Raw genomic sequence first — 13,894 nt, 5'->3', positions numbered from 1 at the left:
GGCCCCAGGCGGATCTGGTGAGCAGTTTCAGCTTGCAGGAGCCTGGCTGTCTTGGGGAGGATCTCAGGATCTTAGTCTGGTTTAAAGATTTTTGTTGAAATGAAGAAGTTAGCCAGTGAGATGGCTTATCAGGTAAAGATACGTGCTGCCAAGGCTGATGCCTCGAGTTCAATCTAGGGCCCCACAGGGTAGGAGGAGAGAGCTGCCCTCTGACCTCCACATGTGCCCCTGGTACATACACACTCTCACAGAGGTGAATAAATAAAGTGTAAAAAACAAAAAGTCAGAGGGAAGGTGAGAGGAGAGAGGTGGGGAGGGAGAAGCTGCATCAGATGAACATGTGTGAGGGACAGCCGGGCACAATGATGACCCTAAGGGCCACCAGGGCCGGTGTGGGACCCAGCCCTTTCCACGTCTTATTTTAATGTAGTACTCTGGGCTGCAGGGGTGGCTGTGGCCACACCACAGGGACAGAGGCCCAGGCCAAGTGCTCTCTGGTGATGGCTCTGTGAAGGAGCTGAGATTCTGGCTTGCGCGAGGTACACAGGGCCATAGCTGTGATGGGCAGCTGACTGCTGAGTGTGAGGCCACAGGAATGATCTGTGGTGGTGGCTGAGTGTGTGAGGCTGCACCTGTGGCTTGTGGGTGACTGACCAAGGCCAGAAACCTGAGTCCTCAAAGCAGATCTCGGCAGCAAAAGCTTGAGACAATGAATTTAAGATGAATCTGTAGTGGGCAGGTGAGATGGCTCAGTGGTAAGGTGCTTGCTGTCATTCTTTCCGTCTCTAGGACCCACAAGGAGGAAAGAGAGAATCATCTTCTATAGGTGGTCACTCTGTGTGTGTGTGTGTGTGTGTGTGTGTGAGTGTGTGTGTGTGTGAGAGAGAGAGAGACAGACAGACAGACAGACATGTAAAATTATCTTTTATTTTCTTGACGTAATTGTCATCTCTGACAAACTAACTTTACCTTCATTCAGACAGAGGGGGATTAAAGGTGTGTGTACTAAGGGCTGAGCCACACCACACACACACACAAACAAAAACAAAAACAAAAACAAAACCCTAACACCACAGCTACAAACATTTTTTTTTTTTTTCAGTAAAAAACTACAAATAACACAATAAATAACACAGTCATAGTGTGATCAAATACCCGGCAACACAGACAGAGACAGACAGACAGATATCTCCCATCTGGAGATACACGCACAAAATAAGGAGAATAGATGTAGTAAGTTCCCTCTTGCCCATGGAGAGTGGCACTTCTGGGCTTCCCCATCATCTATCTCTCCCTGTCTGTTCTTTTTTTCTCCCCAGGTCCCCACATTCTTTGTTTCTGAGGGCAGGGCCGGCCTCCCAGTCCTTGTGGTCTCACACAGCCGTCTTCTCCACTGCAGTTCTTCCAACAGTAACCTTTCTCATCCTGTTTCTTACAGGAAGTTGAGTTCTTGTTTATCTGAAGAAAAAAATAAAATAAAATACACATAATATAAATCTTACCTTGGGGGCCGGAGAGATGGATCGGCCACTGAGAGCTCCTTACTGCATTCTCAGAGGACCTGAGTTCAGTTCCCAGAAGCCTTCTTCTGGCCTGTGTGGGGATGCACACATGGTGTACACACACATGCACATACACACATGCATGCACACACACAAACACGTTCCTTCTCTCTGTTTAAAATTTACTGTCTTAACCCGTATGTAAAGGCATTAGACACTTTCCCATTATTGAGGAAACATGACCAGCGTCTGCTTGGTGTCTTCCCTTCCTAGCCTTTGGCAGCCAGTGCTTTCTGTCTCTGACGACTCTAGGGACCCCATGCAACTGGAATCATGTGCTGTCTTTTGTGTGCATGACACTGACTTATTCCGCTCAGGGCGGAGTTCTCAAGGTTCACCTTGTGTGCAGCCCGATGCAGGATTGCTTCCTGTTTTAGAGCTGAGGGAAGGGTACAGAGAGGATGTCTAACGGTTTGTTTATCTACTCTGCGATGGACATTTGGGTTGTCTGTCCTTCTCAGCTCTCATGAGTAACACCCAGGGGTGAACTCCTGTCTCTGAGTGCCTGCCTTTGATTCTTGTGGTTATACACCCAGAAATGGAGTTCCGGGAGCCTGTGGTAACTTCCTGTGGAAAACCTCGAGGAAGCCTAGGCTGCTGTCCACACAGGCTGTGTGTCCTTGCCAGCACTTGTTATTTTTTGTCTGTCTGTCTTTGATCTCCAACATAAGGGATGTGAGGTTCTCAGGTCCTCCTCAGGGCCTCACGCGCAGGAGCTTACGCGCAGGAGCTGCTTACTTGTTAAATGAAGCAGCGGTTATGCAGGTTGGGGGTTAAGTCACCCAGGTCCTCTGCCCTGGCTGCTCTCTGCAGGGTAACCAGGGCTGGGTCTGCTCCAGGAGCGTGGGGTTTGTACATGGCAACTCCTACCCAGCCAGAGGAAGGATTTTCTCACTTCCAGTGCTCTGTAGTTTGAGGGTCTATTTGGGAAGTACAGTGTTTGCTTCTGGAACCTTGGCTCCTGCCTGCTCTTCTTAACCGTGCACTTCCTCTGCAACAGGACCTCCTGCAGATTCGGTCCTACGTGTATGCAGAAGAGCCCAACATCGACATCCACAACTTCCTGGGGACGTTCACCAGGGTGAGTGCAGCTGAATCAGCCCTAGGGTGTGCAGCCCTGACGGTGCCCGAGGCTGCACACTGCTGCATCTCTCTTGAGGCTCTGTACCAGAGCCCGACCTTAAAGGCTGACAGTGGCTTCTCTGTGGGGACAGCACAACTCAACTGGAGTGTTCTCCTGGCCCTGAGCTTGAGTTCTAGAGCAGCAGGTGTTGTCTGCCATCTGCTTGGGGATAGCACAACTGGAATTTTCTGGCTCTGAGCTTGATAAGCTGCAGGTGTTGTCTGTCAACTGCTTTAGTGCTGATGTCTAAATACAACCCCTGTCTTCTCCTCTGTGCCAGCAGGGTGTATCAGCATGTCCCTGTAACCCCAGTACTCTGGGAGCTGAGGCAGGAGAACTGCTGCGAGTTCATAGCTAGCCTGTCAAACCACAAAGAAATCAAGCCCTATGTACTAGCTTTGAATTTAAACTGTTTCCAAGTCTTTCATAGCAGAAAGTAAATTTGAATTTGCTATCTTTAGAATATAAGATTAAAATCCACATTTGGAACAAAAGTTAAACGGCCTATGTTCTATCTCTTTTTTTGAGGCAGAGTTTCACTGTATAGCCCTGGTACTTTCTCTGTACACCAGGCTGCCCTTAAACTCACAGAGATTCTCCTGCCTCTGTTTTCAAAGTTGCACCAACACTCTTGACGATCTTGGCAAAAATTATGTGTGTGTGTGTGTGTGTGTGTGTGTGGGGTGTGTGTGTGTGGGGTGTGTGTGTGTGTGGGGTGTGTGTGTGTGTGTGGTGTGTGTGTGTGTGTATGTGTGTGTATGTTGTGGGGGGAGGAGTGGGAACTTGAGACAAGATTTCTCTGTGTAGTCCTGGGTTTCTTTTTCTTTGGTTTTTCGAGAGAGAGTTTCTCTGTGTAGCCTGGCTGTCCTGGAACTCACTCTGTAGACCAGGCTGGCCTCGAACTCAGAAATCCACCTGCCTCTGCCTTCCAAGTGCTGGGATTAAAGGCATGCACCACCACCACCCAGCTAGTCCTGGGTTTCTTGTAACTCACACTGTAGACCAGGCTGGCCTCAGACTCACAGAGATCTGCTTGCCTCTGCCTTCTAAGTGCTGGGATTAAAGGCATGCGCCAACACCACTTGGCTGCAAAAATAAATCTTTTTTTTTTTTTAAAGTAAAGTATATGAGCTAACTTGTATTACTTTCATGTAAAAAATGACCATTTCTGGTGCTGGGAATCAAACACAGTTCTTCCTGAATGTTCAGCAAGTACTGTACTACAAAGCCACACCTCCAGCTACAAAGCCACACCCCCGGCCACAAAAACTGCCTTTCCCCCCTTTCTTCCTTCCTTCCTTCCTTCCTTTCTTCCTTCCTTCTTTCTTTCTTTCAGACAAGATTTCTCTCTAGGTATCCAGGATGACCTTGAATTAGGACCCTCCTGCCTCAGCCTCTCAAGTGTGGAGATTAGAAGCCTATATGGTACCATGTAAGGCAAGACTGCCACCTAATTGTGTGTGTGTGTGTGTGTGTGTGCATACTTGTATTTGTGAGTGTGTATGTGTGTGTGGTGTGTATTTGAGTGATGCTAAAAATGGAACCCAGGACTTTGTGTATGCTGGACAAGCCTCTGTCACTCCTGATAGCCCCAAACCAAACCTGTCATTTAGTAGAAAGGATTTCTGCATTGTCAGACTTTGAGCATTGTCGGGGGTTGATGTCTTTGGGGGTCCTGGACCTCATCCCTGTGGACAGCGAGGGATGACTGTCAGTGAATGTGTGTGTTTGTTTTTTTTCAGGAAGACAGTGACCCTCCGATCAGTGAGAGTCTGAGCATCGAGAACACGCTTTGGGCCGGCACCGTCATAGCATCAGGTGAGATCTGGCCAAGGAATGTGGGAGCTGTTTGAACAGGGGAGACAGTCCTTCTGCAGTTAGAATCGTCACTTGTCAGCTGGGAAACTGAGCCAGTCAGTCAAATGGAGTTTCCCACTTGGCCCAGCATTTCCAGCGCCCTAAAGTGACATCTGATCGAGCCTTAGACACTTAAATACACATGTGGCCATGGGCCTTCTGACGCATCCATGTGGAAAAGGTTCATAATCACCACTTCAGTTGACATCATAGTACCAGAAATTGAAGTGATGTGGGTGTTATGGTTAGAAGCCATGTCCTCGGAGACGGTTCTCTTTGCAAGGACCATCCACCCTAGGGCAGAGGCAGGAAGTGCTGGGAGAGTGTTGAAAATACCAGAGGGAGTTTGTATTTGCACCAATGTGTGCAAGGCCCTCAGTTTGCTGAAGTGGGAGATTGGTCCTGAAGAATCTGTCTTCCTGGGGCTTCCTAGGCCTGGCCTCAGTGCCCCGATGTCCTAGGGTGCGAAGTACTTGCAGCAGCCCATGCCTACCCTGAAACCCCTCCAGCCCCCCCAGACCCCAAGGATCTTGTATTGTTCCCTGGTCCTAAGATGCCCCTGAGGTCTCTGCTTTTAGGCCGTTGGTCGATACTTGTGATCCTGAGACTTTTTTATGCTTTGATGATTGAACTGAAAAGTTTTAAGATTCTCTTTCCTTTGCAATTTTTATTTATGTGAATGTGGATGTGTGAGCAAAAGAGGGTATCAACCCCCCTGGAGCTGGGTGACAGGTAGTTTAAAGCCACCCAAGTGGGTGCTGGGAACAGAACTCAGGTCTTTTGCAGGAGCAGCAGTCTTAACCACTGTGTATGTCTGAAGCCTGAGGTTTTCTTTTCATCCTGAACAACTGTAGCAAGGCCTTGGCAGAGCATACCAGTTCAAGCCTAGCTTGGGCTTCAGTGAAACCTCCGTCTTTTTTTTTTTTTTGAAACATTTTATCTATATAGTGTTCTGCCTGCATATATGCCTGCACGCCAGAAGAGAGTGCCAAATTCCATTACAGATGGTTGTGAGCTACCATGTGGTTGCTGGAATTTGAACTCAGGACCTCTGAAGAGCAGTCTGTGGTCTCAACCACCTCTCCAGCCTGAGTGCTCCCTCCCCTCATCCAAGGCCAGGCTTGATGGCACATATTCTCAATTCCAGCACTCAGGAGTCAGAGACAGGAGGATCTGAGGCAGGAGCATCTCTGTCAGTTGGAGGCCAGGCCGGTCTGCATTCTAGGACAGCCAGTGCAAAAAACACCGAACAAAACAAAAAACTGAAAAAAGTTACCATTTCCGAGACAGCCTGGAAGGTTTAACCATCTTTGTTCCTACCACATCAGTTAGGCCATCTCTGCTTTCCCTGGGTCAGTGTTGTGGCCTTTAGTCGTTTTTCTGTCATAGTCCTTACATTTTTCTTACTTGTTTCTTCAAATTTCTTTTTTTTTTTTAAAAGACACTTATGGGCCGGGCAGTGGTGGCTCACGCCTTTAATCCCAGTACTTGGGAGGCAGAGGCAGGAGGATTTCTGAGTTCGAGGCAAGCCTGGTCTACAGAGTGAGTTCCAGGACAGCCAGGACCACACAGAGAAACCCTGTCTCGAAAAAACCAAAAAAAAAAAAAAAAAAAGACACTTACTAGGTGAGGCCAGAAGAGGGCGTCTGATTCTCTGGGCCTGGGATTGCAAATGGTTGTGAGCCACCAAGTTGGTGCTGGGAATTGAATTGGGCTCTCTGCAGGAGCAGCCTGCACCACACTGGGGATTATATGGAGGTCAGAGGCAGCTCAGGACTCAGTTTCTCCTCTCACCCGTGGTTCCTGGATCCAAGCAGGTCGGCAGAGCTGCCAGTCCAGAGTCTTCCCCCTCCCTGCCATTTCTCCCTCCCTGCAGGCCTTTGCTGCGCTTCTGTTGCCTGGAGACAGTCACTGTCAAAGGCTTTCGTACAGCAGGCACCTTACAGAGCTCTGCTCCCATCCCCTTGTTCTGCCTTTCACAAAATGAAATAGAGACGTCTAATGGACCATGGAACTGAATCCCAGAGTGGGCAAGCCTCTTGCTCAGGGTCACACAGCCTTGAAGTGCCATCTCCTGGGAAGATTGTAGACAGACTGGGATCTTGGAGATGGGACAGATTTCAAGCAGTTTGTGGTCTGTGTTGTTCTTGTTGGTGGGGAGGAGAGAGCAGGCAGGCATTCTGTGCTCTAGTGTACCACCTGCCGGGCTTTCAGCAGGTGAAGGTTTAGAGTGAGCATGACTGGGCGTTTCTTGTGTTTCTTGTCAGCCTCAGTTTCCCTGTGTGTCACCCAGTAGACAGCTAACTGCATTCAGATTGTGGTGTGAACACAGAATTGAACGCAAGTGTTCCCTTGTAGCACTGGACTCAGTCAGCGTAGAGGGACTCTCTTACTGTGTTCCTTGTGGACCACCCGTCCTGGTGCTGCCTTGCCCACTGTTATCCAGTACCAGTTTAAAGACTAGAAAAGCTTGCCAGGTTGCCTGAAGGTCCAGCTGCCTTAGCTACCATCCATCTGCAGAGGATGCGGTTGCCATGGCAACCCAATATTTGCTGCCAGGAAGTGGAAGGTACTAGGGAGTCTCAGGGCTGGGCAGCTTGTGTGTTTCAGAGCCCTGAGTTGTAGCTTGTTGTCTCACAGACTGGATAACAAAGGGCTAGCTTGTGGGTTCTCTCCTGAGTCTCTGATGTGATCTTGTCTTGGCATATGACCAGCACACAGTTACTCATGGGCTTTATGCCCTGTGACTGATAATACCCATCTGGTCTACAGTCCGGCTCATGTGCTTTGATCCCAGATCCATGCCGGGATATGGTAACAATGGTGAACTACTGTGAATATTCCAGATCTCCCTTTTGGAAGCTCAATATGTGTCTGGTTGGGTGAAATTAATGGGTTACAAAATAACCCGGGAACCAGGCAGGACCAGTGCCTTCTAGGAGTTCAGTGGAGCAAGGAGTAGGCTGAGGGGATCAGCAGGGCTGCTGACTGCAGGCCACTGGGAGAGCAAGAAGCAGGAAGAGAAAGAGTGGACACAGAAAGAGGCCAGAAATTGGATGGCGTGCAGGGCACATGTGAGAGGGCTGTGTTGAACAGCTGTGCCATGGTCTAAGTGGATCTGTGGCTTGTCAGCAGGGTGCTTGCATAACAAACATGAAGACCTGGGTTCGATTCCCAGCACCATGTAAAACAGATGTGGTGGTGCACACATGCAAGCCCAGCACTCAGGAAGTAGAGGAAGGAAGATTGGAGGTTCAGGATCATCCTTAGCTATGTAGTGAGTTTGAGGTAGCCTGAGCTATGTGAGATCTTAATCTCAAAAACAAAACCTCTTTAAAAGATGATGGCTAACTCTCACTCTGGAAAGCAGGTTGTGGACCAGACAGGTGCACAGCAGTGGCCTCCTGATTGTCCCTTTCCCTTGGGTCACAGCCACACAGAGCGGGGGTGGGGGTGGGGGGTCCCAGTCTCTTGGAACAGAGCTTTGGTGCAGAGCTCACGGAACCATTGGGTGATTGGAGCCATGCTGGTGACACCCCACGTGGCTGGGCTGGAGGAAGGATGTGCTCCTTGGGTGCTGCTCCTTCTTACCACCCTCGGGCATGGTCGTCCAGGCAGGGCTACATCGTAGTGGAGGAGGAGTGGCCACATGGCTACCTCAGCTTGGCCCAGGCTGAGAGGTCCCGCTGTCTAACCACCTGCTCCAGCAACAGGCTGAGGGTGGGGTGCCCTCCTTCCCCAAAGCGGGCCATCTGCTGAGTACTGTGCACAGAGCCCTCCTGCTCAGCCATCTGCCAAGCCTCTGAGAGGAGCCCCCATTGTGGCTCACTGCAGGCGTGCCCAAGCACTTTAGACTCTGGTCTTTGTCCCCTTGCCGCCCTGCCTTGTTGGGAGGGGCCCTCACAGATGTCTTTAAACCCCTTTGCAACGGTGGTCCTGAGCCGGCGGGGGAGGGGCAGGGAAGAGGGAGGCAAGGAGTTTGCCTTCGCCAGCAGGGAACTCGATGCTCATTTTCAGATTTTCCCCTCAGGCTGACCTCTCCTTACCTTCAGCTTTCACCGGATGCCCTCAGCTCTGACAAGGAGCACACCACCATCCTCTCTCTCCACACCCTTCCTCTGCTGGGTGGTGTTGTAGCGTCTTCCTCTTGCCTTGGTAGAGAAGGTTCTTGGCTTCCTTATCATCTGGCTCTACGCATTTTTAGTTACCCTTCGACAGTACGGCTACGTTTCTGTCAAACTAGATGGTACCATGTTACACGCTAGCCACCAGTGTGTGCAATGGTCCATTTCTCCCCTTTCTGGCCAACACCGGATGACATCAGCCTTTGGGAGTTGGCAGTGTAGGGAAATGCTTGGTTTGCTTGGTTGTGTTTTTGTGTACACCTTGCTGCTTGCCTTTCTTCTGTAATATGCGTCCTCTTAGAGGGAGTGAGGGCTTTGTTTTGTGTATCTGGAAGATGGAGGAGGAGTAAGAAGATGAGGAAGAGGAGGAGAAGGAGAATGAGGAGGAGGAGGAGAATGAGGAGGAGAGTTCTGGGGAGGGGTTCCCTTCAAGGGGCCAAGTTAGGTAGATGTGCAGAAGGTAACTGGGCAAGAGAATGGGCCACGGACTGAGGGAGGTGCTTTTAGGTTTTCCATACAGACAGGAATGTTCTAGGTACTTCTGGATGCTTCTAAGGCTAGTGGCACAAGAGATAACCTCCTATCCCATGACCCACCTGCCATTAGAGGATGCTGCTTCCATAGGCCAGCCCTGTCCAGAGCTATAGGTAACCATAAAAACACTGCATCTTCACTGTTGCTGGATGTGAGAAGTGTCCTCAAGCTGGTGGGATAGGCTTATCAACCTGCCTCCCTGTCATTTTTCTTCCCTGCCTCCTTCCTTCCTCTCCCTGACTCCCCCTCCATCCCTCCCTTCCTCCTTTCCTCCCCATCTCCCTGCATCTCCTTCCTCCCTGTTCCCCCCTCCTCTCTCTCCCTCTTCTCCCAGCTTTTCTGCCTCCTCTCCCTGCCTTTCTTCCTGCTAACCCCCTTTATTCTTGCCTTCCTCCCTCCTTCTCCTTCCATCCATCCATCCCTGCTTCTCCCCCTCCTTCCCTCCCTCCCTCCCTCCCTCCCTCCCTCCCTCCCTCCCTCCCTCTCTTCTTCCCTCCCTTCCTCCTCCATGTTCACTTGGACATGATTTCTCATTGCAGGCACTGTGGTAGGTGTTGTTCTCTACACTGGCAGAGAACTGCGGAGTGTCATGAACACTTCCGATCCTAGAAGTAAGGTATGTGAGCACATGGCGGCCCACACTGATGATGGGAGGGACTGGGCTCAAAATCTGCCTTTCACTAACCGATTATCAGATGTGAGCATGTATGTACGTGTGTGTATGTGCATGCATGTGTGTGTGTGCATATGTGCATTCATGTGTGTGTGTGCACATATGCATGTGCACATGCACATGTGAACATGTGTGTGTGTGCATGCATATGTGTGTGAACATGTGCATGTCTGCACGTGTATGTGTGTGATGTGTGTGTGCACACGGCACATCTTTCATCTGGCTTTCCTCTTACACACGTGACTCTCCCAGTCCCCTTCCCATCTCAGAGTGTTGCAAGCTGGCTGTAGTGGTACAATGCCATCACCCTGGCATTCCCAAGGTGGAGATGGGCAGATCGGGAGTTCAGGGCTATCATTGGCTAGAGAGTGTTGAAGGCCAACTTGTGTTCTAAGAGGCAAGACTATTGCCGGGCGGTGGTGGCGCACGCCTTTAATCCCAGCACTTGGGAGGCAGAGGCAGGCGGATTTCTGAGTTTGAGGCCAGCCTGGTCTACCGAGTGAGTTCCAGGACAGCCAAGGCTACACAGAGAAACCCTGTCTTGAAAAACAAAAAAACAATCCAAAAAAAAAAAAAAAAACCCAAAAAAAAAAAAAAAAAAAAAAAAAGACTATTTATAAAACAAAGCAGCATGCTATGAAAAGGTTCGCCGCTGTATCAGTCTGCACAGTGGATCATGTCCCCAGCCTCCAGTCAAGTCCGTCCTTACACCCGTTGCTGACTTGAAGTCTGAACCCTCTGCTGAGCCATGTTTTTATGCCGTTATGGATTTGGCGTACTTGTTGCATGTTGACACACATGAGAGCAAGCACAGACATTTCCTTTTGTTTGACCCTGGGCTTTGACCAGCACTCTTCACCCGAGTTATAGCCCAGGTCCAAGCAGGCAGTTGCTAACAATGATGGCGTTCTCTCAGCTGGCTCATGGAAGTCAGACTTCCTCTCTCCACACAAGTGTGGGCTGCACCATGATCCTCTGTACCCTGTGCTTCGTCCCCAGATTGGCCTTTTTGACCTGGAGGTGAACTGCCTCACCAAGATCCTGTTCGGTGCACTGGTGGTGGTGTCGCTGGTCATGGTGGCCCTGCAGCACTTTGCTGGCCGCTGGTACCTGCAGATCATCCGCTTCCTGCTCCTGTTCTCCAACATCATTCCCATCAGGTGAGCTGGGGCGGGGTGGGCATCAGCATGCTGAGCATGGGCTGGGGGCAGGGGACGGGGGACAGCATAGGCCCCAGGCACTGTCACCCCTCAACCACCCTTGAAAAAAATGAAAAAAAAAAAAAAAAAAAAAAAAAAAAAGCTTCCCTTCCTGTGCAGAATGAACGGACCGTGAAGTCTCCCTCTTCTGGGTGGGGTTCTGACTGCACGTGCCCAGCACACGAGTACATCAGTCTGCGTGGTTTACAGATGTGCTGCTAACCCCTTGCTCTGTGTCTCTTCCTCAGCTTGCGTGTCAACTTGGACATGGGTAAGATCGTGTACAGCTGGATGATCCGCAGGGATTCCAAAATCCCCGGGACCGTGGTTCGCTCCAGCACAATTCCCGAACAGCTGGGCAGGATTTCTTACTTGCTCACAGACAAGACAGGTGAATACCTTTGCAGGGGTGGAGAGGGCTGGGTGGGTGGGATCCTGTCAGCTCTGGTCCCCCCTCTAGTGGGAGAGGTGGCAGCAGCAGGGAGTATTTGGTGCCAATGAGGATGTCAGCAGACACCTGTGTGGGATAGCTGGCACGTAAAGTTTGCTCCTCATGTCATTCCTGGGCAAACCCTGTGAGTCCCAAAGGATTTTACAGGCAGGTTACTGAACAAAGGAACAAAGTGTCTGTCAGAGGCACAGAGTTGGACATGCCAGGGGTTGACCCAGGCAGCCTAGCCATGACATTGACCCCTGTTTTAACCCCTGCCAGGCTCTGAGCTGCCCCCTGGTGGGGAATATCAAGGATTGGGGGTGGGAGAGGAGGCTGCAATGTGTGGGAGGCCAGCCCGAGGAGGCTGGTGGCTGACTGCACGTAGTGCTTTTGTTCCTGTGACAAACAAGAAAACAAACTTAAAGGAGAAAGGCTTTATTTTGGTTCCTGGCTTTAGACGGCTCTGTCTCTGGCCATCTGGATCCCGTCCATGTGTGTCTGGTGGCACAAGGAAGCAGAGAGACACAGTCCAGGGACAAGATAAACTTCTGTTTTGGTTTCTGTACAGAGAATCTCTTACAGGCATCACCTGTCAGTAAAAAAGCTGACAGCCAATGAACTGAGGCAGGAACTAGGAGGTGGGACACTGGCAGAAAGAGAGAGGATTCTGGGAAATAGAGAAAAGGAGACACAGGGAGAGATTCGAGATTCCAGTAAGACACTAGAAGGGGACACTGGGAAGACGTGAAGGAAGAAGCTGCCAGGAGTAAAGGATCGGTAGCTAGCCATGTGGAAGACAGAACAGTTTAAAAGGGCTAAATACGTTACAAGCCAGTCAGGGCATGAGCCAAAGCTCAGGGAAAGAGGCCAAGGCATTTATTAATAAATAACTAGACTCAGAGTTGTCATTCTGAGAGCAAGGCTGGGACGGAATAGTGGATTTTTTTTTTTTTTTTTTTAAACAGGCTTCATTTTCTGTTTCTATGACAGAAACTGATAAAAAGCAACTTAGGTCAGGAAGGGTTTGATCAGTTCCAGGTCATAGCCTCAGGCAGGGAAAACCAAGGCAGGAGCTTCTAGGCAGCCAATCATAGCACATCCAGTCAGGAGCAGAGAGAACACATGGACACGTGTCTTCTTACTGCTTAGCTGGTGTTCTTGCCTAGGGAGTGGTGCTTCCCACAGTGGGTCAGTTCCTCCTTATCATTTAGTAATCAATACAGGCCCCTCAGACATACCCATGGGCTGTCCTGGTCTAGATGATTCCTTATCAAGACTCTCTTCCCAGGTGATTCTCGATTGTATCAAGTTGGCAGACGAAGTGTACCAGGAGAAGCTCCCCCCTCCCCCATTCCAGTTCAGTGCTAACTCAGCAGCAGCTAATCCATTGATGAAGTTAGCACCCCCCCTCCCAGCCCCCTCTGCAGTGCCACCTGCTAGGGACCACACCCTCCACAGTTGGTTGAGCCTTTGGGGCCATTTTAATTTCCCACCCGTAACTCTCATCGAGTTCTGCAAGGAGAGAAATGGGTTCCAGCCATGTCAGCACCAGGTCCCCAGAGCTGGTCTGTGGAGCTGCCATGGGGTCGTGTGCTCATCTATCAGTGTATTCTGCTCAGTCCAGGCTGGCAGGCCCAGGGTACGATGTATGCCACCCTCTTAAAGTCGGAAACCCTTTGAGAGCCCCGGGGAATCGGTACAGTCTTGTCCCCATGAAAGTAGGATGTTGTTTTCAAAAGAAGAGTAGGTCCCTCTCCTGTCTCCTCCATGAGGAAAGCACCAAGGCTAGCATGTGACGATGACTCTCAGAGAGAGGAAGGAATGCATGTGTCTCTTGTGTCCTAGGAACCCTGACCCAGAATGAGATGGTGTTCAAGCGGCTGCACCTGGGTACGGTGGCCTACGGCCTGGACTCCATGGACGAAGTGCAGAGTCACGTCTTCAGTATTTACACCCAGGTAAAGCCTTGCTTCCAGCACCAGAGCCAGCGGCTGTAGGTTTTAATTACTTATTGTTACCCCAGACAAGCCACAAACTCCTTACATAAACACAGATGCCCTTGGTTGTCTCATCCGTCTTGATTGTCCAAGCGCTGGAATTGCAGGTCTGTACTTCCACATCTGGCTCATGTTGAGCTGGGGAATTGAACCCAGGACTTTGTGTGTGCTAGGCAAGCCCTCTACCAAGTGAACTACAGGCTCAGATGACTTCATATATATACCTGTATGTATGTATGTATGTATGTATGTATGTATGTATGTTTTTGAGATAGGGTATTACTATGTATACCAGACTGGCCTTGAACTCACAGAGATCTGCTTGCCTCTTCCTCCTGAGGGCTGGGATTAAAGGGGCGTACCACTATGCCCAGATACCCTGTGTATTTGAA

General features: G+C 50.2%; 1 protein-coding gene across 6 annotated transcripts in view; it reads left to right on the top strand.

Annotated features, from left to right (window-relative positions):
* Atp9a (ATPase phospholipid transporting 9A (putative)) overlaps window positions 1–13,894 on the top strand; it is a 105,847-nt gene that overhangs the window by 51,343 nt on the left and 40,610 nt on the right. For all 6 annotated transcript variants that reach the window (XM_076930291.1, XM_034495001.2, XM_034495003.2 and 3 more), the window contains exons 8-13: window positions 2,563–2,643; window positions 4,428–4,503; window positions 9,740–9,816; window positions 10,873–11,033; window positions 11,321–11,463; window positions 13,351–13,463. In XM_076930291.1, the coding sequence (XP_076786406.1) occupies window positions 2,563–2,643; window positions 4,428–4,503; window positions 9,740–9,816; window positions 10,873–11,033; window positions 11,321–11,463; window positions 13,351–13,463 (651 nt within the window). The remainder of the gene's footprint in view (window positions 1–2,562; window positions 2,644–4,427; window positions 4,504–9,739; window positions 9,817–10,872; window positions 11,034–11,320; window positions 11,464–13,350; window positions 13,464–13,894) is intronic.

The sequence above is a fragment of the Arvicanthis niloticus genome, chromosome 2, assembly GCF_011762505.2.
Source record: "Arvicanthis niloticus isolate mArvNil1 chromosome 2, mArvNil1.pat.X, whole genome shotgun sequence".
Taxonomy (NCBI): Eukaryota; Metazoa; Chordata; class Mammalia; order Rodentia; family Muridae; genus Arvicanthis; species Arvicanthis niloticus.
The sequence above is the reverse complement of the archived record's forward strand: the minus strand, read 5'-3'. Positions and strand labels throughout refer to the sequence as shown.